Below are 27498 nucleotides of genomic sequence, written 5' to 3'. Positions count from 1 at the left end.
GTGGCTAGACCTTATGCAATCTGCAGCATTTGAGAGCGTGACACACACGCATCGTGGCGATCGATCATGATCTAGTCACTTTGCTTCGTTGGGGGGGCTTTTTGAGGGTGACAGTTTAAGAAGAGGACACTTTTCGACTTCGCCGGGGGGCTTTCGCTTCATCGGTGAGCTTTCGCTTTTGCTCCCCCGTCGGATAACCCGATCGAAGGGCAGCGATTGGCAAGCGGTTGCTCCTTGTCGAGCGCACCGATCGGATGTCAAGGCGTGTTGACTGTTACATTCCGCAAAAATGCCGCACGCGTTCGCGACACGCCTCGAGGGCCTCGAGATCGCTTCGAGTTTACTTCTTCGCGAGCAGACCCAGAAGCATAGTCCGTACTTGGCACTTGGAATCGACAGTCTGATCGACAGCTGACCGAGTGAACTATTTCTCCCGCTGGCCCGCTCCGGACGGCTTGAACCGGTCGGCCTTGTACGCTGGCCGCGCACGGTGTAGCGTCGCATCGTCGGCACGTGGGAAATGTAGTTTTTCCTTTTAATTGCCGGCGCTCTGATCGACACTCAATTATGCGATCGTTGAACCGCAATTAGAAGATTGCATAAAATTGTTGGTTTTCCGCGTAAATTAAGGGAAATTTTGAGGCACTCGCTGTTCGAAACAATGGCGCTCCACGGGTGAACGGTAATCATACTTTAAGTAACCACCAAACAAGTGGCACTGTAATTCATTAACTAAAAGCATTGGTTTGGATGGTCTTTCAATGGTTAATGCTTTCACCCGGACCGACCGTTGTGTCACAATAGACGAACCCACGATCAATTGAGGCCTTTCGTCTTCACTTTTCTGCAGGAAACAGTTTTCTATTACCAGAGAGAAACGATGGCATTCAAGAGTGCACTTTGTAGCAGCTCCTATCTCCTGATTCGATCTGGTCAGACGGAGCCACGTGGAGCTATGCATTTCCTTCTGCAGGCCGCTGGCCTTAGCGTTCGAGCGATCCATTCCAACGTTGCTGGGCCGCTCGTTGAGATTGGCTCAATGTTGCCGCGCCACTCGGTGGCGGTTGCGGGGTAGATCCTATTGGAGCCCCAGCGCATTATCGATGTCATTTAAATAGAAGCCTCTCGTGCGCCCGGCGTGGCGTTGCATAACGCCACGCTGGCAAGCTGGCACGGGGGCAGCGTGTTGCACATTTTTCACTTTTCACCAGTTTACTGGCGATCATGCGCGGCAACGCGGAAGCTGAGAGGAAAACGTAGTATCCACACCGCCGTCGACAGGTGGTTGGCGTTTTGAGAAATACGAAGGAATCGAACACTGACGAGCTTCGGAAGCCCTGAAGCGGTAGCTGAACACACTAATGGGCAGCCATATTGTTAGTAGCTTAACTTTATCTCAAATGATTGATGGACCAAATTTGAGTACATCCATCATTTGGGGATAAATATGAATGATCATCATCGGTGGCGTTCACACTGATCGCCATTAGGGTGCAGTATTAGATGTCTCTATTTATAAGTAACGCCTTGCGCGTGGTCCCCGAAGCACGACTAATTTATCGACAATGCAGTGGATTTATGTTATCCCTTCATCCTCATCCGCTTGGCCTACTGTTACGTCAGACGGCCCGCGTTCGTTTGAAGGCCATTCCGACCACATTCATATATTTACCATTGAAATAAATTAACTAAAGAAAATCTGGGGAACACACTTTGGGTCGACGACCGACTATTATGTTGTAGGATCGCATCGGAATCGAACTCCTCAGTAGCAGCAGCAGCAGCAGGCGCGGTTGCTCTGAGACAAGTTTGTAAAATTTGAATACGCATCGAGTATACGATCACCGATCGGTTACTCAGCGCCCTCCTTAAAAATAGAGACCGCCTCCGACAGCCAGACCTGGAGTCAGGTGTGTGTTACGTTACCTTTCTCAGCTCAGCGCCAGCGGAATTCAATCCACGGCAGCAAAAAGCACGAGACCGAAAATAAAAATCTCGTTTTTAATCGCGGTACGTGTCCGGGAATTGATCGCTTTCAATTTTTAATCCACCGCCTTTTCGGGGGAACCGAAATGTTGCCGACGGCCAACATTCGAAATTATGTTTCGAAATCATTTGCATATTCGTGACACCTGCCACCAACAGCCGGGTGGGTAGGGGGGTCCCAGTAAATTCTCGCCACCTCGCTCGATCGTAGGCCAATCCCCGGCAGCACGAATTGACCGCAATCAGCTGGTAAGGATCTTGATCGGCTTAGTACCCCGAAATTATGCAATAAACACCCAATTGAAGCCCGTCTCCCCCCGGGGGAACCCTTGTTCAGCTGCTGCTAGATTTGCTGGTAGACACCCCAAACGCGATCTCGGTGGCTTGTTGGCTTGCGAAGAATGCCACAAACGGGTTTCAGCGAGTAGCGCGATCGCAGCTGAGAAGCTGTGGCGAGGCGTCTGTACGTCAGATGGATGCACCTCGTCGAAGATGAGGACCAAACTGGTTTTGGAAGCCCTGTAGGCCCCGTGTTATCAACACTTATTAAGTAAAAATGCACCGCTGAGTAGACGAATAGACCACAGTTAATTCTGAAGCCTAAAAGCCTGATGCCTTATTCATGCTGGTGGCGAAATGGGCAGCCCTGGAACGCCCGATACCGATCGAGCACTGATCTGAGCAATTGCATCACCTGCGCCGAGTGATCTCATACCTATTGAACGGCCCGGCGATCGGAGACCCCGGGTGTACCGAAATGTATGCCACGTCCAAAAACGCGCCACGATGATGATGGTGATTTTCAGGGCCAAAACTGCCCCGAAACTCTCGACTCCGGTCATTAAGATCGGAGAGGCACACTTCACGAAGAAAAATGCGTCAGCTAGCGGCGGCCACCCCACCCGAGGGGGGTCCACTTCTTCTCCGCACTGGAGCAATAGGTTATGTAAAAAAAGCGTTCATTTTTGGGAGCGGGGGGCCACAAACCAACACAACGAAAATATTACACCGCACCGTCCGGAGGCTGCAATAAATGTCGGTCGCGCTTTTATGGTCTCGGCGTCGCGATACGGTTTTATCGCCCGAACCCCGGAACACGGAACACGATGGCTTTGGCTTCCCGGACGAACGTGGCCCACCATCCTGGTCCATTCCGGTCTGGAATGGCCAGCTAGGGGGCCGCGGGCCAAGTGTGCGCGGCTGCGCGAGTTCCCGCGTGGGCCCTAAACAGCTGTCGCTGCCCGTGACTTTCACTTGGGAAGCGTGGATGCGCCACCGCAGAACACACTGACACACACACGACTTGGGGTTGGGACCTCGTTGGAGGTAGTATCCCCGCCCGCACGGAGAACCTTCCGCTCGCCGTGCGCTTTTAGCGTGATCGTGCCGTGGGGGGTGCGATCTACGCTCTATAGTCGCTCTTAACCTAGAGCTGCGTTACCGTCCGGCACAACGGCCAGTCTGCGTTTGGAGCTCTGCGAAACCGGAGCACTTCGGGTCGTTGGTGCGTGGCCGGACATTACTCTCCGTGTGTTCCGCGGTTCAGTGCGTCGTGACGTGGTGCGCAACTCGAAATCGTAACTAGTTCACTGGCAGGGAAGAGAAGCAGGCAATATGAAAGGTAACGTGTCCGATCCGTCCAGCCCTATCCCTAGTGATACACGTGTGTGCCTGCTGCGAGACCGGGAGTAGCGGACCTGGAGTTACACCGGCGCGCGCCAGTGGCAAAAACAGCCGTCTCTTTGTAACCTTCTCTAAATCGCGCCGCGGATAAACAACTTTTCATCGTGTCCGGTGCGCTAGGGATTACGCTGAAGCAACGCGACGGTAAACAAGTTTTCAGCCCGTTCGACCCCTGTCACAGTCCGTTCGCCATTAGTCACGAGGCCCGCGTGAGTTGTGTTTGTTGCTCCGGAGACGGTTGGACCCAACGGCCCCGTTAGTGTCGATTTTGCATGGAGTGGAAATTCTGGAAAATTCTTACGCCACACGTCGGTATAACCTTCGCCACCTTCGGACATCGGCTTTTTGGAGTGGCATTCGGACCGTTGCGTGTGCCGTGCGATTACATGAGAGTCGGAGAGTTGGTTGCACCATTCAAAGTAACCTTCCGAACGCACCGAAAAACACGCGGCACAAAACGGTAACGCCGTGCGAAAGCCGTGCCTAACCTTCCCACACCGGGGAAGCCTGCATTTTCGCCCGGGAAGGTACACGCGGTCGGTTCGCCCGTGAAGGTCGGTTCTCGGCCGGTGCATTTCGCGGTGTAGAAGATATTGTCGGTGCTGGCTGCGGAAGGCCAAACACGCACGTTACCCAGCGGAGCCGTGTGGTGGACTCGAAAACATGCGTGACCATTACGAGGCACTTTCGAACGAGCCGAGGACGATGCCGAAGGATCCGCAAGGGGGCTGTGACCCCTACGACCCTCTCGTGTGTGTTTGTTTATGAGACTCCGTGTGTGTGTGTGCGTTGTGGGGTTTAATTTATGCAACACACGAGCGACGGGCGCATTACGTGACCACGTGTAGGGATTTCCACATGCATTAAACATTGTCATTACGACTTCCGTCCCGTGCGAGCGAATTACAGAACTAATCGCCACGAAAATGTAGCGTCGCCAAATTCGAGGCCTTGAGGAGTAAATAGTGTGAACAACGAAAACTCGACGCTCGCTCGCTCGGTCTTGTGTAATATTGCTAGTCTGGCGTCTACTCCGCGCTCGCGGCATTTGTGGGCCACTTTTTACCCTCCCTTCGTGTGTATTATGGGGTTTTAAAATAAATTCGAGCTTATGCGCCTGTTCGGCTCCGGCCTACAGTTCCACTGATTTGCAGTTTCCCTCGCAGCGCCAACGCTAATCACTACCGGAGCTTTCACTTTGCCGAATAAATCGTCGAAATTGAATTTCGATCAAGGAACCGGAATCTTCGGCTAGGGCGGGGGCCATATCGGTTGCACTAATTTTTACGACGGTTCACCTCTTTGCAGACGATAACACGATGAAAACGCCCGTGCAGCAATGGTACGCGGGGAAAACGATTTTCGTCACCGGAGGGTCCGGTTTCATGGGCAAGGTAACTGCCACTCATCGAAGCTCCAGCAGCGAAGGACGTTAAAAAATGCATCCTCATTCATTTCATGGTAGGTGCTGCTGGAAAAGCTGCTCTACTCGTGCTCGGACTTGAAACGTATCTACGTGTTGATGCGCCCGAAACGTGGCAAGACGCCACAGACCCGTATCGATGATTGGCTAAAGTTGGCGGTAAGTTGGGCGTGGGCTGTAGACATTAAAAAACGTGCCGCTTTTTGCCGGTTCCCCAAAAATAAGTCGCAAGTGAGAAAGGCGTACAGGCCACAAAAAAGCTCCGCATTATTTAATTCCTGACGTCAATATCGCCGGTTGAGTGATCGCCACCCGGTATGATCCCACCGGAGTCTGAAGGGCGAACCGATCATTATGTAAGCCGAGCGAAGAGCCTCCCAAAGGCGCGGCTCCCCGCGGAGTGTATTGCGCGTCTGTTGTCTCTTCTTCCTTGCGCCATTACGATCTAATTGCGCCTGCAAACCGAGTAATCGTCTTGCTGCGTAATTAAACAGAGGCAGATCAATCAGCCTCAATCCGAGTGTGGTGCCGCTTATTTTTGGGGCTCAATCGAGGCGGCAGTCTGTTCGCCAACAATCAAGATCTGAATTAAAAACGATGGATGGGTCGTAGGTTTTCAAACGAATCAAGGAGGAGAAACCGGATGTGTATAAGAAGCTGGTGCCGATACTGGGCGACGTAACGAGCGACCAGCTCGGCATCAACGCCGACCACGAGCAGCTGCTGGTGGACGAGGTGGAAGTGGTGTTCCACTGTGCGGCCACGCTGAAGCTCGAGGCTAAGCTGAAGGATGCCATCGAGATGAACACCGTCGGAACGCGCCGCATACTTGACCTCTGCCAGCGAATGAAGCGCCTCCAAGCGCTGCTCCATCTGTCGACCGCCTTCTGTTACTGCGATAAGGTAAACGCGCAATCGAGGGATTTCGAAATTTCAACATTTTCACTCAATGGCAACCCGCTTTGCGCGCCCCGCCCCCACCAGGAAGTGCTCACCGAGAAGGTGCACGACTTTCATCACAATCCGTACGATCTGATGCGTGCCGTCGAGTGGATGGATGAGAAGGCGCTGGACACGATCACGCCGGGCCTGCTCAAGCCCCATCCGAACACATACACCTACTCGAAGCGGCTGGCCGAGATGCTGGTGCGCGACGCCTATCCCAACCTGCGCGTTTGCATCGTGCGTCCTAGCATCGGTAAGTGCTCTACGGGGCGGAGAGACGGGAGAACTTTCTCGTACAGCCCAAAGTAACAGGATAAGGTCGCCTCGATTGCGCCTACAATTATGCAATCGATGAGCTGCGTCAGCATTTCTTTCTCAGAAGCGCCTGAATGTATGCTAGGCGGCAACCGATTCAACGTTCTGTTCAAACTTTATTTAGAACCTAATTCAATCACGTGGTCTCTTTCTCTCTCTCCCTTCTTCTAAAGTGTGCCCTGCCAACGCTGAGCCCGTCGAAGGATGGGTCGACAGTTTGAATGGCCCGGTCGGTATCATGGTGGCGGGCGGCAAGGGTATCATACGATCGATGCTGTGCAATGGTGAATACAATGCAGAGGTCATCCCGGTCGATTTGGCCATCAACGGGCTCATCACGATCGCCTACACGATGGGACAAATGGCGCAGATGTACGTATGAGGGTGAAGCAGGGAGGCAAACCATCTGATTGCGCGCTTACGCCGTCCTGACCGCTTCGCAGGCCATCCGAAATCCCGGTGTACAACATCACGTGCCGTGAAACGAAACGGACCACCTGGAAGGAGGTGCTGGACCTGGGCAAAGCGACCGCCTACGAGTACCCGTTCGAAGCCGGCGTCTGGTATCCGGACGGGGACATTACTATGAACAAAACCTACCACACCATATGCGTCATGCTGTTCCACTGGTTGCCCGCTTACGTGATCGATTTCCTGATGCTGTGCTTTGGCCAGAAGCGATTGTAAGTAGCTCGAGCGCTTCCCGGGGACTTCAGTAATAACCGTAAAACACTCCGCAGCATGTGCCGGATCCAGAATATGGTTTCGGAAGGATTGACCCTGCTGCAGTTCTTCACCACCCGCCAGTGGGACTTTAAATCGATGCACTATCAAGCGATCGCCCAGAATCTGTCGGCGGAGGATAACGTCATCTTCACGATGGATACCGATGCAATCGACACGAAGGACTACCTCCGGCGGATCATTCTCGGCGGGCGACAGTTCTGCATGAGGGAACCGCTGTCGACGCTACCGAAGGCCCGCATCCAGCTCAAAATGCTGTACGTGCTGGACAAGGTGGCCAAAGCGTTCATGCTGTACTTCCTGGCGTGGTTGTTCCTGTCCATCACCGGGCTGAAGGCGCCAGTCTACGAGATGCTGGGATGGGCTTAGGAGTTTGCACCACGCACCATAACCCCTTCAACTTCGACGATATTGCTCCTCTGCTGGGAACGGGCTACTACCCTTAGGTTCAGTTTGACACGCTCAGTCGCTGGTGTGTTTCGTGTTTTGTTTTTATTTGTTTTCCTTTCGAAGATTACATGACAATAAACGAGATAAACTTAAAAGTAAGCCGAATCGTGAGATTTAAGCCTGTAAATGCAACCGGTGATACGCGGTTTGAGACGCGACCGGTCACGCACGCACACCCATTGCATTCGCTGTGTTAATGCTGCACCGGCCTGAAGGTCACTTTTATTACTAACTTTTATTGATCCAGTTCAAATGGGTCCCGCGTTCCTGGAGCCCCCAAAATCGAAGGCAAAACCTTACGCAAAAGTAATACGCAACGCGAGTGCTGTACGTGTGCATGTGTTTGTGTGTGTGTGTGTGTGTGTGTGAAGTTAAGCCATTCTGTGGCGGAGGTTCAGTTTTGATTTTATTAGTTTGTTGTTTTATTTTTACATATGGAACAACGGCAGTTGATGCTTAATGAAAACCAACAAAAATAAAGTAAAGAACAAGGAAGGCAGGGTCTCTCGCGTCCCTCAGGGTTGCGGGAACTCGGCCGAGAAAACCGATCAATGACGGCGCACGGTGGTCAATATGCGGGGAGAAACGAAACGCAAAGAATTACGAACGGTCATCAAGGAGGCTCATAGTCGCACGATCGTTCGGTGGCAACGTCGCAGAAGTAACAAAACCAAAAAGCTTGCCATACGGGGAGAACGTCTGAGAGCGAGCGTCAGATAACGGAAAGGCGCTCGGGAGGATCCGCCGCGACTGCGGCCCTAGCTCGCATTGTTGCTGAGCGAAGTGTATCGGTTACCGACACTAACCTGGCCGGAGGCTGACTTTTCGACCGTTTTTACCCGCACACCATGTTTGACGTCCTCGAACGTAGGATCCTTCTTGACCGGCTTCAGCTGTTCCGGCTTATCCACGCCGAGCGTCGGGAAGTATTCCTCGTTCTTCAGATCCGGAGCACCTTTCTTCTGTTTCGCTCGCTGGTGGTTGTCATTATGTGAGTGTGGGAAAAAGAGAAAACATTGGTTTACCAAAAGGCCCCGTAGCGGCGAATCGTGGTAAGCGGCACTTACGAGACTTTTCAGCGCTGGACTAATGTAGACATTGCTAGTAGGCGCCGCCGGTTCTTCCGCCGAAGGTATTGCGGCTCGGGCTGCTGCAGTGGCGTCCAATTTGTTCCACGGTTTACTAGGATCCCGTTCGCCGCCTTCTTCGCCATCCCCGTCCATGTTCCCGTCACCTGAGTCACCCTGTAGGTTTGGGTCGTGGATCTGGTTGCCTTCGTCGTCTATCGTTAACTGTGCGAGTTTTAGTCCGGTGTAATCTTTCTTTTGTTCCTCAAACTCTTTCCATTCGTCTTCCGCCTGCTGATTGATCGTAGTAACCACGCGGGAAGGGCACGAAAATGTAACAAGCAAAAAAACTCAAATTTAGCACAACATCCACCGTAACCACCATGGTGTGTGTGGGTATGGGCCAGCTTGCGGCTTCAAACATCCGCAACGATTCCAAGTCCAAAGCACCGGTGCACCGCCCCGCCACATACCTGTTCGGAAGCCGCCTTGTTGTCGGTCGGTTCGGATTTCTTCATTTTGCTCTCCACTGCCCGCTTCGACGTGTCATCTAGCTGCTTGGCAATCTCCTCGGCGGTGACGAACTTTTTCCCCTTGCCTTTCTTTTTGTCCTTTTTGGCGAAGAAATCATCCAGATCGGCCATGGTCGAACGGCTGGGCGGACTGCGGCAACTCGCACAAGCAATGGGCACACACACACGAAATAAGTCCCTCGTGGGTCCTTTCCTGCACTAGAACGTTACACACTAAACCTGCGGGGCGATGACATATGGAATGAAACCCTTTTTCACTGCCGACAACGGCCGTCGGCTGCTGCTGCTTCGCCTTCTTCTTCTTCCTCGGGCAGCGACAGCTCGTTTGACAGCTTTGTCGCAATTTTGACAGCGCGCTCTCAGCAATTGCGCGGGCTTTGTTCGAGCACAACGTGCGATTTGGTACGGTAGGATGAACTTTGACCAGGCAAAAAGGAGAGTAAAACATATTTTACGGAATGATCCTGAAGATGCAGTAAAATGGATTTTACTGTACACATCGGAGGATGCTACGGAATGAACTAGGAAAGGATCGACTAAGCACAACACTGCCCGGTTTTGGTATCGGTTGAGGGCCCTGTCCAGAGGGAATTCCACACGCAACTCGTTGATTTGACAGCAGCACCCCCCCAGCGCCGCTACGGCTCCGCACCGATCGAATCCGTTCCGTCCTAGCTCACGGCCAGGATCAAAATGCCAACCTAATGTCTGTAAGCGCTAAAGTGTTATTTTGCGTTTTGTTGCGACGTTCACGCGATATCGATTGATCCACCCGCGGGGGTGGAGACGGTCCGCACAAGGACTGCTGCAGTGCGTTGCTAATTGGGTGTAGTCCCAAGCAGTGGCGGGTGCCATGGAATATGAGTACATGTTGATGCGAAATGAAAAGGAAACGCAAAACCGCTACTTCGGAGGCCGTGTTTGGTGCGTTCAGGTACTGTTGCGGTCCACCCTGTTAGTTTGCCGATTCATCCTCGGCCAAATTATGGCGGATGTGTCCAGCGGAGGTCGAATCTGGGCGTTGATTTTCAATTCACTTTTCATCTCTTCTTCCGCAGGACATTTGTGGCATCATATGCGCCGTCTTAACGTGGAGTTTGATGTAATTTCGTGACCTGGGCAATCTGGGGACTTGCAGCGTGATAGAATATGAGTAAACGCATCCACTTCTTTCCAATATACTCCACAGATTGTACGCGGAGTTCGTCGTCACAATGGTGATCCTTGTGCCGAATCCTTATAAAGCATACAGGTACATTAATTTTATCATCTTTAACACTGCATCGTTCCTTGCGTTTGCATCCCACCTGCGGACAATGCTGTCTGATCCGGTGAGTAAGGGTTCCGGCAAGGAAGGGGTAGATTTCATGGCCACGCTAATCTACCATAAATCCTACAGATAAAGTGAGATAGAACTTGATAACGGTTCAGTACTGCTGATAAGCCTAATCCGTTTCGTGTGCGCTAATCGTGTGGGTTTTTTATGCTTCTGACCATCTCCGTCCCTCAATGCACAGGGTGCTGTTCCGAAAGGGAACGCCACGAAGGAGATGATCCAGCTGCTCGGCTATCAGGAGGGGCAGGTGTTTTTCAAGTGCCCAAAATGTTGCAGTATTAAGCCAGAACGAGCCCATCACTGCTCGGTATGCCAGCGCTGCATACGTAAAATGGACCACCACTGTCCGTGGATCAACAATTGCGTCGGGGAGAACAATCAGAAGTTTTTTGTACTTTTCACGGTAAGCCGAAGCGGCCCGCAAAGGATGCCGTAGTTAGCACGAGCCATGGACCACTCAACCTTAACCTGCGCGTCTTGCAGTTTTACATAGCGTTTATCTCCATCCATTCGATCTTCTTGGCGGTCAACCAGTTCTGTCTGTGCATCAAGAATGAGTGGAGGGAATGCTCGAACTACTCGCCACCGGCGACGGTAATACTGCTGCTGTTCCTCATACTGGAAGCGCTCCTGTTTGCGGTCTTCACCATGATCATGCTCGGCACCCAGCTGAATGCAATCTGGACCGATGAAACGGTACGTTGTGTGCGCTGTTCCCCAATATTCATGCTTTTCAAACCCGATTTTGTTTGTCCTCGTGCTCCGCAGGGTATAGAGCAGCTGAAGAAAGAGGAAGCCCGGTGGGTGAAAAAATCTCGCTGGAAAAGCTTTCAGGCCGTGTTCGGTAACTTTTCGCTATCATGGTTTTCACCATTCACTCAGCCGCTTCGAGCCAAGCATGGTAATTATTTATATTCAGTCTAATAAAAACAAAAACAGTAACAAACAGTACTCCGTTTCGCTTAATGTACGACGAATCGGCCCGTTTACGACTAGAGTCGGCCACCGGGGCCCCCCGGGGGGAATGGTGGTCCCGTGGTTGGTTAAGAAATGATGACGATAGGCCATTGTTTTGTCGGTAGTCAGTATGCTATTTCCTGTTATTTCCAGTTGTGTCTGTGTGGTTTGCCGGGTCCCGAACGGCACCCGGCACGTCTTTCCCGCCGCATCACAGCCCTCAATATTGCCTCGTGCGGTTCATTTTTCTCATCATTTTCTTCTGCTTTTTATCGTTCACGGGTGCCTCTTCGGCCGGATCACCTTGGAAGAACTGTTTCCCGACGGTGTTCCACAGCAACCAGCCGGCTCGTATGGGTAGCAGCAGCATCAGCAGCCAAAAGTATTCCGACAGAATCGAAACCAGCTGCGTTCCCGAGGTCAATATGACGATGTCTTTTACATGCCTGGAGGATAGGGGGCATCGCGAATTAGATACTTGCGCGAGAGGCAGCACCACCACAAACCAACACTTACTCCGTGATTCCTCCCTCGATGTTTAGATCCGTCCCGGTTTCTATAATGTCTCCCTTCTCGGTGAGTTTCGGTTTGCTTACTAGCGACATAAAGTAGAAGCTGGCCGCGTGTGCCACCAGGCAAAGGATCGTCATGATCTGAAAGCAGATTGGAGCGTTATTGTTTTCCCCATCGGCCGCTCTGTTGGCAACTCTACGCGTACGCACCACTGCGAGGGTAGAAAGCTCGGCATAAACGGCGAACCCCAGGAACTGTACGCCCGTCGCGATCAGGGACATGTTTCGGTAAAACTTAACCGTGGCTGCATTTTCCTCCACGATCTGCTTGCTACCTTTGGTCGCTTTTTTCTTCGGCGCTTGTTGTTGCTGCGTTGGGCCACGGAAAACAGCATTATTAGGGTGTTTTCAGTCACAATTTTTCCTCAACACTTACCGACATGATGAGGTTTCGTTGGGATCTTATTATCTTTGTCGTCGTTGGTTCGTTGCTGTCGTTTAATCAAAACACATCCACAGTCTTCTGTCAAGTTGGACTGCCCAGTTTCAGAGCTGTCAAATTGCTCTAGTACTCCTTGAAAAGGCCTTTTACGATTTCAGCGGGACTTTTCAATTCAATTTGATCGGGACTTTCGATTACATTTCCGTTACCCATAGAAATGAGGATTATTGCTAATTTCACCTGCAATGGAATATGGTAGTAAAAAAACGGATGTGAATGGTGAACCTATCACGCCAGCTGCCGTGTTGAAGAGAAGAAAACACTTTATTTCATTCATATTTCTTATTTTGAAATGGTTAAATTTATGCATACTCATTATTCACTTAGACTAAAACGCCGCTATGCGCGTTAAACGTTACTACTAGTTTCAGTAATTCAGTATAACGATTTCGAGGAAGGGCGGTTTTGTTTTCTCGCTCCGTTTACACACACACACACACACACACCCCAGGGCCTACAGCTGGCGGTGTTGCTATTTTCCATCGCTTGATGCTATCTTAACCTTAATAATGCATTTATTTGATTAACCCTTGTTTAAGAATAAGCTCTGGCTGTGAGCAACTTACTTCGTCCACGGCTCGTTAGGCCCGGTTCTCTAAGAAAACCGGAATTCGCTTCGCATTACCCCTAACACTTCTTTCCATACTTCTCGTAACCGCTCCGGAAGCTTCGCTTCGTACATTGTCCAGTGGAGGCGCATGGTGTTTCGTAATAGTATTTTTACAAGATTGCAGATCGTTCTGCGACACTACTCTAACCGCTACTATCCTCGGAACCCTCTCGGGCGGTACCAGTGCTGGATGTTAAAATTCGACAAAAGGTCGGGGAGGAACTGAAAACGACTTAAATGTACTCGTAGAACATTATCCAATACGTAACGTTGAGCAGTGTAAATAGAAACGGAAAGAAAACCCGCGAAAAGCGATCAATGTTGATGGCCCGTTTGAGCCTCATCTGGGCCGGGGTTAGCTTCGGAATGGCCGAGGCCGGTTTGCTCGGCGGCGGCGGAATGGTCTGGATGTGTGGCACCGGCGACAGCAACAGGGTGCTTTCCTGGCGCTGGAACGTCGTGATCGGTACGTCGTGCGGATGGTCGTGCGATTTGCTGTTCCGCTTGCCGTTCTTGGGCGTGAAGTCAAAGAACTTGTCCAGCTTGGGCGGTGGTTGCGGCTTTGGAGTCGGTGGATCCGAGTCGCCCAGCACAATGTTTACCAGACAGTACTCCATCAGGGCCATGAACACGAACACCGTGCACACGGACATGAACGCGTCGACAGCCTTCAGGTAGGACACCGGTGGCAGTGAGGCCTGCGATTTGGCGTGCTGCGTGCTGAGCGTCAGAAGGGACGTTACACCGAGCGTCACCCGGGCCGGAGCAGCTTCCGGTTTAATCCAGAACGACACCCACTGCAAAATGGAAGTAGGCCAGGTTAGCGCACCGATCAGAGGTAAGATTTGGGACCGCATCTGAAACCCACAGACATGATGACAATCAGACAGGTCGGAATGTAGGTGTGAAAGAGATAGTATCCGAGGCGCCGTTTCAGGACAAAGACCACCTCCAGACAGGTAAAGTTGCCGGTTGAGTAGACCTGTGTGCAGTCGGCCGTGAAGTTTTTGACCAAAGCCAGCTGAGGCAGTTCAATGTGTTCGTCAACCACCAGCGGCACCTCTTCATCCCACTGGAACACCATGTCGTCGGTTGTATGTGACACTGTGGGTGTTAGAAGCTATCAACCGTCGGCCAAGGTCGATGATCGGCTCGCTACTTACGACTTTCCATCTGCAGCTTACATTCCTGCGTGTCGTGTGGGTAGATCAGAAAGTTCATCGCGCAGGACAGCTTGAGGGTCAGCTTCACCATATAAAGGATCGTCTTGTCCTTGTACAGCCACATGTAGTGGTTCGGGATGGTCATCGTTTGGAAGGTGACCGATTTGGCGTTTTTGAAGAACGAATCCGGGCGCCACATGTTTTTCAGCCAGTCCACCTCCAGCAGCCGGTACTCGGACGTCATGTTCTCCGGTAACCGCAACCGATGGTCCTTCCACGTTTGGGCGAAGAAAATGTCGGCCGCGTACGTCATCGAGTTTTCGTCGATCGAATCCAATCCCATGACGGTCACGTGGAAGGCAACGCTCGTCGGTTGGCCATCCTTTTTCGGTGGGCGCATCTTATCGTACAGCTTCGGATCCTCCGGCAGAATATCGTTGAACGTAAGGCTGGTTCTGTTTGAAAGGGTCGGCGTAACGAAATGAGTAACGAAACAACTCCACCAATGCAGCTTGCTTATGGCTCGCGAGTGTTAGCGTTTATTTGCCACCTTGTCGATACTACTTACTGATATTCTCCGTTGATCTCCCTGATGCATTGCGCAACGATCACGAGCAACCCACTAATCGTATACTGCATCAGCATGTCCTTGTCTGTGGGATAAGCCGAAGAGTGTGAATCACAAAATGGGTTGCGTTAAACTTTACCAAATCATTTATTTGTTTGCCTTTCTATATTTGTAAGAATTCATTCGTCTACATTTGCCATGTTGTACGTACGTTGTACGTTGTAAGACTTTAAAAGTCTCACATTTCTTAGGTCATTTGAGGCCAGACAATGGTTTATGCTAACGATGAGATTGAGAAACTGATTTCCCTTCTTTTGCATTTAGTCTGGTTGTTGTCTTAATTTCTTTCTTCGAACGTGCCGTTAATGTTTTGCAGTAATTGATTAAACTTGCGCTAGCTATTTTCTCCAAATGACCCTTCAAATGAAAGCGTATAAAAATGACTTATTTATTTTAAGAATGAGACCAAGATACAGTTTTAGTCTCAAAGATCTGGCTTTAAAGATTTGTCGGGTTTGTAGTTTTCACCTCATTTAAATCACTGTTCTGAATCTTATTTTTGCTTTCGACAGGTATTTCGTATCCTGTTTTATCCTGTCCAGTCGTTATCTTATTTTTAAAAAGATGGTCCCTCAAAGTAATAAAAATGTTAATAGGATAAGGAACAGATAATTGGTAATTTTCTGTATAAATCATGTAATGGGTAACAATGAATCCAAAACAGGCGGATGAGTGTAACAGTTTTTAAAAACAGTAATGATCCGCGAACCCGACCGTAGATAAAACAGGACCAGGAAGATTTTACCGGGATGATAGCACAGTAACACTTCACGGAATCAGCATCTGATGCTGCGGCTGCAGAGTGTATGTATGGCCTTCTGATAATCCTGCACCGCATCACCCGGGAACGGCGGAAGCATTTGTTGTCAGCGACAAACAATAGGCAGAGGATACGCTCACAAGAGGCCCGAACATAATCATGCTTTACCGATGAAGCGGCCCCCCGCAGGAGGTCGCCCTCTTGGAAGAGAGCACAAAGCAAGTCCCGCACCTCGCAAACGATTAACGTCATAACCCACCGAAGGCGGCGGCAGGATGCCAGAGTTAAACACGCTGAAAACATTGCCGCAGCGGCTCCCGCCCCTTGGCCCACGACTGACCGGAACCACCCACCGGACAGAGGTGGGTGAGTGAAATTACTGAAGATGCCACTCGACGAGAACCACTTCTGGCCAGGCACGACGCGATTTCCACCGATTTGGCCCACATATAATGGCCCGGCCCGTGGTTCGCTCGTCGCGACGGAGATGGGCGTCGCGAAAAAAGGGAGGAAGAAAGAAATCTTCGTACCGAGCCGAGCCGAGCATAATGAATTATGCGCAGCACTTGCAGAGCGGCACGTTGCAGAGCACATACTCGAGTTTGCAGCGAGCCGCGTGCACGGCACGCGGTCTGCAGGCGGAACCGCGGAACATCATGTTCCGTTGTCAGCAAATTTTACATCCTCACTTCTCCTCCGCTTAGCACGCTGTCGGGGGTTCCAGGCTGTAGTGAGCGGCTTCGAGCTAAAGATAGTGTACCGTACGGTACTTCCCCTGTCTGGTCCTCGGTGCCTCGGTGGAGTACTTTCTCTTTCTCGGCAGCAGGAAGCATGTGCCAATGGATCCTCCAGTCCCACGGAACCGGCGGCCACATTGCATCGTAATCACCACCCTCTGGGCAAACAATAGGCAGGACCACGGGAACACGGGGTGCTGCTGGTGCCCTTTGAAGCACATCGGTAAGTGCCTTTAAATCGACGTCCTTCGACTGCCTATTTTTGTACTAAGCAGCCACGGAAGCCAGGTTCCAAGTCCCGGACCAGCTTGTGCTTTGTGTGTGTAGAAATGAGGATCTCGATTTTTGTTGGTTCCACTCAATAGTTTGTTGACCAGAATTTGTGACCTGAAGGGATTTGTATTTTAATTTTTGGGGAAACAGTTTTGAAGCGTTATAAAGCTCGAGAGCTTGCGACGCTATCTGGAAGACCCGCCCAAAATTAACTCGATTCGGACCATTTTTAATAAGTGTTTTGAGATATCATTTTGAAGTGATTCGACGATACCGGGGTGGGGCTTTAAATGTATTTAAATTTCGGCCAAAGTCTACAATTAAGAAGAAGGTTATTCAAGAATATTTCTTCTTATGGTTTTCCGGATTACTATGATTGTTAATTGATAGGTACGAAACCAAGCTAGATTCACCACCAACGTTTGATCATGTAAGAGATGATCCAACACTGCGTTGATTTGTTTGAAGTGGACCTCGTTTGAAAAGGGACATTTCATTGTACAACTTTTGAGCAGAAAATGCTCAGCAACAACTACAGATAATAAAAAGACGGCCCAGTCCGTTCCGCTAAGAAAGAAACCCACAGACGTTGTTGTTTATGGTCTCTGTTGCAACCGGCCGTGGAGTTCAGAAGTTCTGGAAGCTTCAAAGTCAAAGATTCCGATGAAAACTTCGGTGTAATTTGCCAACTTATAATGCTTTCAGAAGATAATCGATACTTTAACAATCGACCGTATTAGAAATTGGCCGAGAGGATTTTAAAAACGCTAATCGCAGATCATAATCGAAGAAGATCGAAACACGATTTGAAATGCCCTTGAACACTGAACTCAAATTGCGAATGCAAAACGATAAAAAACACTGTTTGGTAATTATCACACTTACAAAGCGTAATTTGGTGCGGTTTGTTATGAGAAAATGCAAATATTCCTTAAATTATCCTTGAATCCGGGAGACGGTGCTGGTCGATCGACAGAAAAGATGCTTTTGCTCTTTTGCTACTTTTCCGGATATCGATCAATGGCGGCTCACACACACAGACATACACACTTTATTCAACGAAAACAAGGTTCATTATCTAAGCTTCACAACGATTTCTTCACATGATGTTAGTAAACGGACCCGGAAACAGTTTCGTCTGCTCGTCCGAGACCCGTCGCCACTGTTCATTAGAACACGTTTGCTTTAGCTTTGGGTTAAACCGGGGAACGTACAGTGTAAACCCTTGATTAATTACAACAACCAATATGTAACCAAGTACTACCGCGACCACTACTGGCCCACTAGCGGCCGTTCGGATCATTCGCACCCGAGATTAAAAATTGAACTGGACCATTATGCGCACCCGCTCCCACTTAAATAGACTTCGCCATGCCGCAGACTTCGGCCACACTTGCGAGCCGCGGCCCTTTTTCACTTCCTGTCCATCCATCCGTTCGTGCTTTGTGTGCCTTCGAGTGTCCTTGATCTCTCATCATCATCCGCATGGCTATCATTGGCAGCAATAGCGACTGCCGCAACATCGTCCCCATCGTTGTGTGTACTATTTGTCCTGGCCGACGCCGACGCCATCATTAGTGTCTTTCTCCTTCCGTCTTTTACCTTACTTGCCACACAGACTGTATATGTGTGTGTGTGTGTGTGTATGGCGGTTCCGGGAGACGATGCAACGGTGAAGCATGCAAAGAACAATGGCGAACGTCGTCCACCAACAAGATACCACTAGGGAGTTTCGGCGAGATGAACCCCATGGGTGTGGGTGTTGTAAATGTAACACAACTAAACCAGGTTGAGTTCACCCAAAATATTCTTTCGACACTTTTACACGCTGCTACATGATGCGACAGAACTGTGGGCTAACCACATTCTGACCAAAATGATCATAACCTCAACAGGGTACTTGTCCTTTTTCGGTGGTTTGACCAACACTCAGGATGCTCTTGGCAGAGTTCGGTGAAGTAGTTCCATAATTGGACCTAGCCGAGAATAGAGGTCAAACGACAAGATGCCAGAGATTACAAATAGGACGATGTAAATCTTTAAACTCCACTCAAAGTTCGCGCATAGTATTACAAGAGTCAACCAAGAATTCACACGCCATTACGGAAAAGTCACAATGTTTTCCTGCAGCTGGTGCGGAACACGCCCATCGCCATCGATTGTGGTTCGGTGGACACTCGAGAGCACGCAGACATCTCATTAAAAAGCGAAGCATACACGAGAGAAAAGATCCACCCTAAAAACCATCTTCCTGTAGAGGGTTCCGTTCCACTTTCAGTTGCTCGAGCAGCGACGCGTGGTTCGCGGCCTGGCCCTGGAGTCCTTTACCGGTGTACACAAATAGCACCCCTACCGAAAGCGCCAACCGAGACGGAGGAGAAAAGATAGAAGAGCTATCTATTGATCAGCTATTTTCCATGCATTGGATGCACTTTATTTGGAGTTCTTGTCGGTGTCCGGGTTATAAATAGCCAAAGGTAGATCTCTAATTAATCGCGTGGTTGGGACAAATGTTCCACCCTTTCGGGTCCCTTGTCTAACGACAAGCTCACTGAGCTTTAAGGGAACTATAGAAATGATAGTCATACCAATAAGTGGTTTAACTTTTGGTCTTACTCCTGAATAATTTACCCACGAGCATGAGATCTCGGCCAGCTGGCTGGTCGGAATCCGGCAAAGTTCCTAATTGATTTCCAGTAAACCCACCCAAACGTTCGTTCGGAGCTCATTAATGAATATTTTACGATGGGCGCACTTGGAGCTTGGGACGCCAGAATTAAGTTTAAAAGCAAAGGGTGGACCTTTGGAGGATCCATAACATTCCGGTAACTGCGCGTGTGATCAGATAGCCGTTTCCAGGATGCACAAATCGGTAGACCTGGTACGCTTCGAGTCGTTCATCCGGGTTCCGGAAATATTTTTCGACATGATCGGCGTCGCACGGTACGGCGAACCCAGGGGAACGTGGCGAGCACGGTTGAAGCAGCTACTTTTCTGGAGCTCGTACGCCAACACCGCCTTTTGTCTGGTGATCGAACACATCTTCTTCATTCAGGCCGCCGACAGCTCGGCCAACTTTTTGCAACTGACCGCTCTGGCTCCGTGCATTGGCTTCACTGCGCTTTCGTTCGTGAAGATCATGACGATAAAGGCGAACGAAGCCAAGCTGACCGGAATGTTGCACCGGCTGGATGAGATGTTCCCGAAATCGCCCATCCTTCAGGAGCGCTACGGTGTTTATCAGTACAACCGCGAGTCGCAGGTCGTGATGAAATCCTTCAGCGTACTGTACATGACCTTGATCTGGATGTTCAATCTGCTGCCACTGGCATCGATGGTCAACCGCTACTACACCGAGGGCACGTGGCTCAAGGAGTTGCCGTACTTCATGTGGTACTGGTACGATTGGCACCAGCCGGGCCTGTTCGAGGTGACCTTTTTGCACCAGAATTGGGGCGGATTCGATTCGGCCGTATTCAACCTGTCCACCGATCTGTTGTTTTGTGCCATCATCCTTCTGCTGTGTCTGCAGTTCGATATCGTTGCCTACCGATTGCGTCACATGCTTCCGAACGATCACGAGGAACTAATCGAATCGATTCGCATCCATCAGAGCGTCATCGAGCTGAGCAATGAATTGGAACGCATCTTCTCACCGTCGCTACTGGTGAACTTTCTGGGCAGTTCGGTCATCATCTGTCTGGTAGGATTTCAGGCCACCGCCGGACTTACACCGATCGATCTGTTCAAGTTTGTACTGTTCCTCGTGTCCTCGCTGGTGCAGGTGTTTCTGCTGTGTTACTATGGGAACAAGCTGATCGAAGCGGTAAGAGTTCAAACAAAGCGAGGATTACTATTGATCGGTTATTTTTGCAGAGCGCCCAGATCCCGTACAGTGCCTTCGAGGGGCACTGGATCGATGCTTCGGTTTCGCACCAAAAATCGTTAATGCTCGTCATGCTACGCTCGATCAAGCCGCAGAAGCTGACCGCGTTGAAATTTTCCATTGTTTCACTAGCCAGCTACTCGAAGGCAAGTTGTAACGGCCAGCGCTTTAAACTAGCAACGATCATCCATCGATCTTTTCTTTCAGATTTTAAGCACATCGTTCTCCTACTTCACGCTTCTGAAAGCGATCTATGAGCCAACTAATGTTTCAAGTCAGAAATAGAGAAAACGGTGCATGCCACTGGAAGTTCAGTAGAACATAGTAAAGTCAATAAAATGTTAGTTTGTGTATGATGTTTGAACGGCTATCGTCGGGTGTCATCCCATTCAAAAAAACAGAGACGGGTTCTGATTTAAAGATACAATCTTTAAATTTTATTGACCATTCCTTTCCGAGGTGCTTTTCCGCAGATGAATGATGTTACCATAAACAAACGTCCTCCCGTGTTGCGGCTAAGATTGTAAAAGGGTGTTTTCCACTATCCACTCTCTTTGTTTACCAACGCCCATCAACACCGTACCTCCTCGTCGTCCGAGTTTTTCTCCCGTTGCAGGCCCGCCAGAAGCGGATTTAGAAGCGCATACGGTGCGGGTACTGGTTCGAGCGCAGCGAAAACATCGACTTCAGATAGCGGAACACAACGGGACCCTCCTTGTGGGCCTTGACAGCCTTCAGCACGGCCGCATCGACTTCCTTCTGGTCGGTTTTGCGCTGTTCCGACGGAACGTACTTGAATTCCTTCTTCGCGAAGATGTCCCGCTCGACGCGCGGGTCCTTCTTCTTCTTCTCGATCACCCGCCGGAAGTATCGGTCGTTGATGTGCTTCGGAACCTCGAACTCGCGCAGGTTGACCTGAGTCCGGGTCGCGATCACATAGTTCTGCGAAATGCGACGCATCGGGCACGCGTTCACCTCGAACGGTCCGGTCACCAGCAGCAGGCCCGACGACAACACCTTCAACAGCACCACACGCTTGCCCTTATGACGTCCGGCGACCAGGATCAGTACCTTGCCCTTGCGCAGCGTATGCCGGGTGTTGCGCTTGTGGTTGCGGAAACAACCCTTGGCCGGGCGCTTCTTCACGTAGCGCTTCGTCGGCAGGTAGCGCTTGTTCTTCTTCAGCAGCACCGTACGCTCACCCCCGTTCTTGGCACCACCGATCTTTTTCACCACAGTCATGGCTTTCTTCGGCTTCTCCACCTTCGTCGGCTTCACGTTCTTCAGCTGGAACATTTTGCGGCGCTGGTGCAGCTTGCCGGGCGCAAAACGACGTACGCCATCGGCCAGGAAGCTGTTCTTGAATTTGCGATTCTTTTTCGCCTTCTTGCCATCCTTGGCCGCGACGGCGGCCTTTGGGTCTTTCGGGGCCATCCTGAAACACGTGTAAATAAGTGAAACACACTCCACGAAAAGAACCTTTGAGGTTAGTGTTTTGACAATCGGCCGTCGCGGCCGTCAGTGGCGCTGCGATCGCCCGTGCAACGCAAACGCCGCCATTTGACAGACGACAAGAGATTGTCGACAAAACCGCAGCGAGAAACGCAAACTTTTTCGAACTCAAACTTACTTGATTATTCCACGACGTTCTACATAGGGTAATAAACGAACATAGGGGATAATAAACGTACCTAGGATAATTGAAATAGATATTTTAGGTGAATAGGAATATTAGCATAACCTAGGAGCTTCAAAAATCCAAGATTAAATGTGAAATATTTCATCGCTTCCGAAATGCGTTCCTTGACAGTTCAACTATGCGTTTTCGGGATGTCGATCAATGTCGACTCCCTTTCGTTCTACCCGTCCTCTTTCGCCCCTCTGACCCAACCAACACTGACACTGCACCGACCTGACATCTTTCTTTTCTGCTTGTACCACGTTTTACACAAGTTGTGGTTCAGACAAAATGAATACCACCGTGTCGAAGAAACGCCGGGTAAATACATTCCCCACGGACCAATGTGTGCCGAACGCGTGCGTGAAGTGTGTGCCACAGTGAGAGGTGCTTTGGGCAAAGATTATGGGCAGTATTTTCGCAGAAAAGCGGTGCCAAAGCCCGACAGAATTCGCGCTCTGCCCAAGCTTCTTGCTGGTCCACGGCGCACCCGGGAGGCTTGTTATGGGTCACTCAGCGGGGGCTGCTAAGTTCTAATTGTACTGCTAGATTAGCGGTTTGATTGTCGTGTTTGGGGCAGGACCGGACGCTAATTGTTTTGATCCAGAGCCATAACCTCCTCTCGCTGCTGCGGCCATCAACTTCCGCCAGGCACACACACTGGCTGGCAAGGTACGAGATAAACAACGGACTGTTACTTATTGCTTTCCTTTCCCTCTTTCAGTTCGTTGCCAATGGCATGTTCCGGGCGGAGTTGAACGAGTTCCTGACTCGCGAACTGGCCGAAGATGGATACTCCGGTGTTGAGGTTCGTGTTACTCCGACGCGCACGGAAATCATCATCATGGCCACCCGCACCCAGAACGTGCTCGGTGAGAAGGGGCGTCGCATCCGCGAGCTGACGGCCGTCGTACAGAAGCGGTAGGTTGTTCGCCACATCGGCGGCGGTGAAATGTGTGTGACTGATGAGCTTTTTTGGGATTTGTTGCAGTTTCGGGTTCGGTGCCGGATCCGTGGAACTGTACGCCGAAAAGGTGGCCACACGCGGTCTGTGTGCGATCGCGCAGGCAGAATCACTCCGCTACAAGCTGATCGGTGGTCTGGCCGTCCGCCGCGCGTGCTATGGTGTGCTGCGGTTCATCATGGAATCCGGCGCCAAGGGTTGCGAGGTGGTCGTGTCAGGCAAGCTGCGTGGACAGCGTGCCAAATCGATGAAGTTCGTCGATGGACTGATGATCCATTCCGGTGATCCGTGCAACGAGTACGTCGATACCGCGACCCGCCACGTGCTGCTGCGCCAGGGTGTGCTCGGCATCAAGGTCAAGATCATGCTGCCGTGGGATCCGAACGGCAAGATCGGCCCGAAGAAGCCCCTGCCCGACAACGTGTCCGTGGTGGAGCCGAAGGACGAGATCATGTATTCCACGCCGCGAAGCGAACCGAAGAACAAGCCGGTCGAGACGGTTGACCACGTTGGTGGCGAGGTGCCCGCCTAAGATGGGTGGTAAAAGTTTGTAAAGCAGCGAAGGATGGGATTTATTTGCGTTTGTCCGGTGTTTCTCCCGATCCGGGAGAATGAATGGTGAGCGTTGAAAATACACACCAGACGGTTGGAGAGTAACATAAACGAACTTGTTTACAATGTTTTTTACTAAAAATAAAACATTCGAAATATTTATCGTTTCAAGCATAGAAAGCGATTTTTCAACACATTTAACGAAGCACTCTAAGTTCGAAGAAGCTTCCTCCACTTATAATTTCGAAAACGTGACAGCGCTTTGATTCTGTTATGATGTGCTACCTCTTAAGCCATCGAAGCATGCGCTCCTCAAACGAACCGTTTTGGTTGGTCGAAAATCGTTTGCATTAAATGCGTTTCTAATTACAAATCACTTATTGAACACACCGCTACATTCGGTAGTGACTGTGACCTCAACGATAGACTAATGCTGTAAAGATAATCAGTAATTTCAGCACGAAATGGTTTCTAGATACACCACATTTTATTGTTGCACATTGAATCCGAAGTCCGCCGCCATGCACTATGAGTTCCCGTGGCCCCTACGTTTAACGTCGCCCCAATCGACACTATCGAAAAACGGGTTGGCGATGATCTGCTTGAAATCGAAACGCCGTTCCACGTCCGGCTGTAACAAGCCTTCGAGCAGGTCGCGCGCCTCGGCCGACAATTCAACGCCTTCCGGATACTGGACCTCGTGGTAGCAAAACACTCCGGACGGGTGGCAGGCTACGAACGGACGCTTTGTCAGCATCTCAAACATAATCACCCCCACCGACCAGTAGTCCGATTTCGGTTCGAGCGGGCGCTCCGGAGCCACGTACAGTTCCCGGACGGCGGCTTGTTTCGGAGCCACCGGAACGGCGGCCCCCGTTTGCGTAAAGTACGATTCCACCCGACGGTGAAAGTACGTCAGCATCAGCTGCCCTTCCGGGCCGAGCAACAGATTGTCCATCGTAAGGTCACTGGAAAGAGAAGACACTGGCTGTACAGATTGGACGAGATCACCGGGTTCGGCACGCTGTCCGCTTACCCGCAGACAATTCCATTGAAATGCAAACTATCGACCGCCACCACTAGTTCGCTAATCCAACGGCGAATGACTCCTTCCGGCAGGAGATCACTGGTGGTGCACTGTGATGTCGGGTCGGCCGGATCGCCAGCATCATCATTAATACTCGTGCCCGCTCTTTTCGCTAAAACTAATTGACTAGAATGAGATTTACTGTTTGCGTTTGCGTTGCGCTCTTCGATACTGTTTGGAGGTCCATCGTCGGAACTGTCCTCCGTTTCGGGCGGCGGTTCCGTCGGTTGTTCCGTAGATTCTTCCAGTGTTTGCGTTACAGCTTTCAGCAGCTGCTGGCTGCAGGACAGCAGCTCCCGCACGTCCATATCCTTCGACAGCGTATCGAACGAGGGAATGACCTGTTGTTCTTCTTCAACTGCTTCTGCCAGCTCGACGTCCGGTTGGACGGACTCCGGGCCCAACTCGTTGTCGGAGGCGAACGCCGTATCATCGTTCGTAGCTTCTTCGTTTCGCGATTGCTCAGTCTTGTCAACAGTGGAATGTAAGCCCCTTCTATCCGCGCTATTTTCTGCACCGTTTCTGTTGTACTGGTTAATGAGCTCCAAATAGCCGGAACCACATCCTTCGGTGGCGGCTGGTGATCCCCCAATACGCTGGAGCTGGTGAGAGCTGGCCACCTTCGCTTCCATCTCGTGCTCCGATGCGCACGAAAGCCCTTCTTCCGGCTGCTCAGGCGATGGACAGTAGCTGTCCGGTTTGCGGTACGAATGGATGAAATCCCACAGCTTGCCGGCACAGATCAGCCGGAGCAGCAGGAAAATGCTTCCATCCGTCGACTGAAAGAACGCTACCAGTGGCACCATGTACGGTACATCCTGGGGGAAGACGGCGGCGCCGGGAAATGAGATTCCCGCCAGTGGCCGCCGAATGCTTTTCATGATGTAAAACTTTTTGTCCGTCACATCCTGCACCTGCATGACGGTGCCTATCACCTTGACCACCTTGTAGCGCGACAGATAGTTTAGCGGCCGCTCGAGCAGCTGTATCGGCGAGCTAGGATCGTCGAGAGAAATCGGACTCATCGGTTGGTGTTGCTGCTGCCGAACCGTTGGCCCACCGTCAGCATCGCCGTCGGTAGCATCCTGTAAATACCGTTCGTAGATTTCTTCCGCTTTCGCCACATATTTGCAGCTTTTCTCCTTTGCAATTTTCTTGCGCGTCGCGTTCGTGTCGTCCTTGGCACCGCTCAGCAACCGATCGATACCCAGCCGGTACCGATCGAGGGCCTGCTTGTAGTCACCGTTGGCTTCGGCCTCCACCGCTTTGCTGAACACCATCGCCGCATCCACTAGGTAGTCCATCGCCTCCTCGGATGCTTTCTCGCTCGTGGCCGGGCGCAGTGATATGGACTCCTCCGAGATCGAGCCCGATTCCGAAACCATCGAATCCATCAGTGATCCACTCCTGCTGCCGTCCATTGGGGCGACAACCGGAACGTGGTGGTAGCTATCCACTTCGTCACCATCATCCACTTCACCGGCACTCGTACTGGAACAGCGGGTCCCTTCGCCAGCATCATTATCGAGCCTCGGATCGATCAGACTCAGCTCGTCCTGCCGACGGATTCCGAGCGATTGCCTTATTGTCGCGATATTGCTACGCCCGTTTCGTGGCCCCGGCACCACCGTCAGTGGCGATCCGTCTATCTCCTTCCCGCTACTACTCTCCTCCCCGTCATCGCCATCCTCGTCGTCGTCGTCGTCATCGGGCGATATTCCGTGAGCGAAAAAGCTCACAAAGGCATACGAACGGTAAAGGACCGGTTCCTGGCCGGCATAGTCCAGCAGGCGTAGAATGTACCTTCTCCTTTCTTCGATGACGGCCGGATCGAAGCGCTTGAAGTACGACTGTTCGGCCAGCGCCGGTACCACACCCGACAAGTGTCGTTCCCGGTGACGCCGGACCAGTTCTTTGTACAGCTTCTTCACCTCACTGAAGCGCTTCCAGAGGATGACGCGCGTGAGGGCCTGCGGCACGGAACGGGGAAACACCTGCAACGTGCGAGAATGAATGATCCAATGAACTGAGGTCAGCGCCACCCGAGGAAGGAACGGGGCGCACTTACAATGGAAGTGATGCGATAGATTGTGAAGCCCTTGTGCCTGCGCGTTTCACTGTCCACCGAAAAGCTGTGCACCCATGTTTCCGGTTTTCTGCGTCCAACTAACATTGCCCCTTTTTTGCGCTCTGCAACCGATTACTGTACCATTGCGAACCAGTAGCGGTACTTTGCCACCATACGGTGCACCTCCGCCAGTTCTGTGAAACATGCGTTCCCACACACGCCCCCACGGAACCAGCGACCTGATAACAGAGGGTTGTGAATGAAAAAGTCGATTGTCAAAACACAAACAAATCAGGCGTTTGACGTTTGGTGGTGTAAAACTGCATTCAGCCTAAACACAAAAACGCAGCCCAAACGAACTGGCTGCGGCGTGAAACCGTTTAAAATTGAACCGATTCCGAATTGGTGGTATCGTGATCCGATTTTGTATTGTTCGCAGCATAGTTGGTAGTATCATAAATTACCTGTTTGCCGCCGATACGGTACGATCTCCTTGGTGCCGCTTGCTAGGGGTCAGCATAGACTGCCCAGGCTTTACCCTTTCATGTTCCATTTTCGGACGAAAATCAATGTTGATACCGGCAAAGAACGCACCACTATTGCCTAGAACCTGGTGTACATTTATTACTTTCTACCTTT

The 27498-nt window shown here is 51.0% G+C and overlaps 9 protein-coding genes across 11 annotated transcripts; 4 read left to right on the top strand and 5 right to left on the bottom strand.

The window, feature by feature from the left end:
* Nucleotides 1–3465: 3465 nt before the first annotated feature.
* On the top strand, nucleotides 3466–7733 carry LOC128273564 (putative fatty acyl-CoA reductase CG5065). The gene is made up of 8 exons (XM_053011559.1): nucleotides 3466–3607; nucleotides 4978–5063; nucleotides 5135–5251; nucleotides 5705–5995; nucleotides 6077–6290; nucleotides 6526–6724; nucleotides 6796–7035; nucleotides 7093–7733. Exons 1-8 carry the CDS (start codon nucleotides 3601–3603, stop codon nucleotides 7463–7465), a joined length of 1527 nt encoding a protein of 508 aa, XP_052867519.1. The 5' UTR covers nucleotides 3466–3600; the 3' UTR covers nucleotides 7466–7733.
* Nucleotides 7575–9370, bottom strand: LOC128273565 (protein CDV3 homolog). Of its 2 annotated transcripts, none has more exons than XM_053011560.1 (3): nucleotides 9087–9370; nucleotides 8614–8907; nucleotides 7575–8520 (listed from the first exon to the last, which is right to left on the bottom strand). In XM_053011560.1, exons 1-3 carry the CDS (start codon nucleotides 9255–9257, stop codon nucleotides 8305–8307), a joined length of 681 nt encoding a protein of 226 aa, XP_052867520.1. In that variant the 5' UTR covers nucleotides 9258–9370; the 3' UTR covers nucleotides 7575–8304. The 2 variants fall into 2 exon arrangements, with proteins under 2 accessions (XP_052867520.1, XP_052867521.1); XM_053011561.1 differs by having other exon boundaries at nucleotides 8614–8904.
* Nucleotides 9371–9834: 464 nt separating this feature from the next.
* LOC128271688 (palmitoyltransferase ZDHHC3) lies at nucleotides 9835–11424 on the top strand. Its single transcript, XM_053009304.1, has 6 exons — nucleotides 9835–10080; nucleotides 10205–10248; nucleotides 10336–10477; nucleotides 10664–10885; nucleotides 10966–11178; nucleotides 11251–11424. The coding sequence occupies exons 1-6, from the start codon at nucleotides 10000–10002 to the stop codon at nucleotides 11404–11406; spliced, it is 858 nt and encodes a 285-aa protein (XP_052865264.1). The 5' UTR covers nucleotides 9835–9999; the 3' UTR covers nucleotides 11407–11424.
* LOC128271689 (transmembrane protein 208) lies at nucleotides 11350–12436 on the bottom strand. Its single transcript, XM_053009305.1, has 4 exons — nucleotides 12388–12436; nucleotides 12162–12320; nucleotides 11956–12092; nucleotides 11350–11885 (listed from the first exon to the last, which is right to left on the bottom strand). The coding sequence occupies exons 1-4, from the start codon at nucleotides 12391–12393 to the stop codon at nucleotides 11660–11662; spliced, it is 528 nt and encodes a 175-aa protein (XP_052865265.1). The 5' UTR covers nucleotides 12394–12436; the 3' UTR covers nucleotides 11350–11659.
* Nucleotides 12437–12857: 421 nt separating this feature from the next.
* On the bottom strand, nucleotides 12858–17612 carry LOC128275668 (glycine receptor subunit alpha-3-like). The gene is made up of 5 exons (XM_053014249.1): nucleotides 17510–17612; nucleotides 14795–14879; nucleotides 14227–14681; nucleotides 13932–14167; nucleotides 12858–13860 (listed from the first exon to the last, which is right to left on the bottom strand). Exons 2-5 carry the CDS (start codon nucleotides 14869–14871, stop codon nucleotides 13297–13299), a joined length of 1332 nt encoding a protein of 443 aa, XP_052870209.1. The 5' UTR covers nucleotides 14872–14879; nucleotides 17510–17612; the 3' UTR covers nucleotides 12858–13296.
* Nucleotides 15890–20795, top strand: LOC128269894 (odorant receptor 85b-like). The gene is made up of 5 exons (XM_053007298.1): nucleotides 15890–15980; nucleotides 16885–16981; nucleotides 19484–20450; nucleotides 20501–20656; nucleotides 20718–20795. Exons 1-5 carry the CDS (start codon nucleotides 15890–15892, stop codon nucleotides 20793–20795), a joined length of 1389 nt encoding a protein of 462 aa, XP_052863258.1.
* Nucleotides 20796–20927: 132 nt separating this feature from the next.
* LOC128274774 (60S ribosomal protein L6) lies at nucleotides 20928–21992 on the bottom strand. 2 transcript variants are annotated; one of them, XM_053013079.1, is made up of 2 exons: nucleotides 21747–21992; nucleotides 20928–21689 (listed from the first exon to the last, which is right to left on the bottom strand). In XM_053013079.1, exons 1-2 carry the CDS (start codon nucleotides 21942–21944, stop codon nucleotides 21144–21146), a joined length of 744 nt encoding a protein of 247 aa, XP_052869039.1. In that variant the 5' UTR covers nucleotides 21945–21992; the 3' UTR covers nucleotides 20928–21143. The 2 variants fall into 2 exon arrangements, with proteins under 2 accessions (XP_052869039.1, XP_052869037.1); XM_053013077.1 differs by having other exon boundaries at nucleotides 20928–21992.
* Nucleotides 21993–22389: 397 nt separating this feature from the next.
* On the top strand, nucleotides 22390–23843 carry LOC128273708 (40S ribosomal protein S3). Its single transcript, XM_053011734.1, has 3 exons — nucleotides 22390–22509; nucleotides 22913–23109; nucleotides 23180–23843. The coding sequence occupies exons 1-3, from the start codon at nucleotides 22480–22482 to the stop codon at nucleotides 23682–23684; spliced, it is 732 nt and encodes a 243-aa protein (XP_052867694.1). The 5' UTR covers nucleotides 22390–22479; the 3' UTR covers nucleotides 23685–23843.
* Nucleotides 23844–24213: 370 nt separating this feature from the next.
* On the bottom strand, nucleotides 24214–27075 carry LOC128273707 (ribosomal protein S6 kinase delta-1). Its single transcript, XM_053011733.1, has 3 exons — nucleotides 26860–27075; nucleotides 24741–26785; nucleotides 24214–24672 (listed from the first exon to the last, which is right to left on the bottom strand). The coding sequence occupies exons 1-3, from the start codon at nucleotides 26962–26964 to the stop codon at nucleotides 24231–24233; spliced, it is 2592 nt and encodes an 863-aa protein (XP_052867693.1). The 5' UTR covers nucleotides 26965–27075; the 3' UTR covers nucleotides 24214–24230.
* Between the last annotated feature and the right edge of the window lie 423 nt (nucleotides 27076–27498).

Source organism: Anopheles cruzii, chromosome 3, assembly GCF_943734635.1.
Source record: "Anopheles cruzii chromosome 3, idAnoCruzAS_RS32_06, whole genome shotgun sequence".
Lineage (NCBI taxonomy): Eukaryota > Metazoa > Arthropoda > Insecta > Diptera > Culicidae > Anopheles > Anopheles cruzii.
The sequence above is the reverse complement of the archived record's forward strand: the minus strand, read 5'-3'. Positions and strand labels throughout refer to the sequence as shown.

What these genes read in the sequence shown, in the direction of transcription:
- LOC128271688 (XM_053009304.1), top strand. Translation starts at nt 10,000, where the DNA reads ATGGAATATGAGTACATGTTGATGCGAAATGAAAAGGAAACGCAAAAC. An exon ending in AGTTTTTTGTACTTTTCACG is followed by an intron (nt 10,886 to 10,965) that starts GTAAGCCGAAGC and finishes CGCGTCTTGCAG; the next exon opens with TTTTACATAGCGTTTATCTC. An exon ending in CAATCTGGACCGATGAAACG is followed by an intron (nt 11,179 to 11,250) that starts GTACGTTGTGTG and finishes CGTGCTCCGCAG; the next exon opens with GGTATAGAGCAGCTGAAGAA.
- LOC128274774 (XM_053013077.1), bottom strand. Translation starts at nt 21,944, where the DNA reads ATGGCCCCGAAAGACCCAAAGGCCGCCGTCGCGGCCAAGGATGGCAAG.
- LOC128269894 (XM_053007298.1), top strand. Translation starts at nt 15,890, where the DNA reads ATGCCAGAGTTAAACACGCTGAAAACATTGCCGCAGCGGCTCCCGCCC. An exon ending in GGAACAAGCTGATCGAAGCG is followed by an intron (nt 20,451 to 20,500) that starts GTAAGAGTTCAA and finishes TTATTTTTGCAG; the next exon opens with AGCGCCCAGATCCCGTACAG. An exon ending in CACTAGCCAGCTACTCGAAG is followed by an intron (nt 20,657 to 20,717) that starts GCAAGTTGTAAC and finishes CTTTTCTTTCAG; the next exon opens with ATTTTAAGCACATCGTTCTC.
- LOC128273707 (XM_053011733.1), bottom strand. Translation starts at nt 26,964, where the DNA reads ATGTTAGTTGGACGCAGAAAACCGGAAACATGGGTGCACAGCTTTTCG. An exon ending in TCTATCGCATCACTTCCATT is followed by an intron (nt 26,786 to 26,859) that starts GTAAGTGCGCCC and finishes CGCACGTTGCAG; the next exon opens with GTGTTTCCCCGTTCCGTGCC. An exon ending in TTCAATGGAATTGTCTGCGG is followed by an intron (nt 24,673 to 24,740) that starts GTAAGCGGACAG and finishes TTCTCTTTCCAG; the next exon opens with TGACCTTACGATGGACAATC.
- LOC128273565 (XM_053011560.1), bottom strand. Translation starts at nt 9,257, where the DNA reads ATGGCCGATCTGGATGATTTCTTCGCCAAAAAGGACAAAAAGAAAGGC. An exon ending in ACAAGGCGGCTTCCGAACAG is followed by an intron (nt 8,908 to 9,086) that starts GTATGTGGCGGG and finishes ACGATCAATCAG; the next exon opens with CAGGCGGAAGACGAATGGAA. An exon ending in GTCCAGCGCTGAAAAGTCTC is followed by an intron (nt 8,521 to 8,613) that starts GTAAGTGCCGCT and finishes GACAACCACCAG; the next exon opens with CGAGCGAAACAGAAGAAAGG.
- LOC128271689 (XM_053009305.1), bottom strand. An exon ending in AGCTTTCTACCCTCGCAGTG is followed by an intron (nt 12,093 to 12,161) that starts GTGCGTACGCGT and finishes ATCTGCTTTCAG; the next exon opens with ATCATGACGATCCTTTGCCT. An exon ending in ATCGAGGGAGGAATCACGGA is followed by an intron (nt 11,886 to 11,955) that starts GTAAGTGTTGGT and finishes CCTATCCTCCAG; the next exon opens with GCATGTAAAAGACATCGTCA.
- LOC128273564 (XM_053011559.1), top strand. An exon ending in CATCGTGCGTCCTAGCATCG is followed by an intron (nt 6,291 to 6,525) that starts GTAAGTGCTCTA and finishes CTTCTTCTAAAG; the next exon opens with TGTGCCCTGCCAACGCTGAG. An exon ending in ATGGGACAAATGGCGCAGAT is followed by an intron (nt 6,725 to 6,795) that starts GTACGTATGAGG and finishes ACCGCTTCGCAG; the next exon opens with GCCATCCGAAATCCCGGTGT.
- LOC128275668 (XM_053014249.1), bottom strand. Translation starts at nt 14,871, where the DNA reads ATGCTGATGCAGTATACGATTAGTGGGTTGCTCGTGATCGTTGCGCAA. An exon ending in GAGATCAACGGAGAATATCA is followed by an intron (nt 14,682 to 14,794) that starts GTAAGTAGTATC and finishes CCTTTCAAACAG; the next exon opens with AACCAGCCTTACGTTCAACG. An exon ending in GTCTGATTGTCATCATGTCT is followed by an intron (nt 13,861 to 13,931) that starts GTGGGTTTCAGA and finishes TCCATTTTGCAG; the next exon opens with TGGGTGTCGTTCTGGATTAA.
- LOC128273708 (XM_053011734.1), top strand. Translation starts at nt 22,480, where the DNA reads ATGAATACCACCGTGTCGAAGAAACGCCGG. An exon ending in CCGTGTCGAAGAAACGCCGG is followed by an intron (nt 22,510 to 22,912) that starts GTAAATACATTC and finishes TCCCTCTTTCAG; the next exon opens with TTCGTTGCCAATGGCATGTT. An exon ending in ACGGCCGTCGTACAGAAGCG is followed by an intron (nt 23,110 to 23,179) that starts GTAGGTTGTTCG and finishes GATTTGTTGCAG; the next exon opens with TTTCGGGTTCGGTGCCGGAT.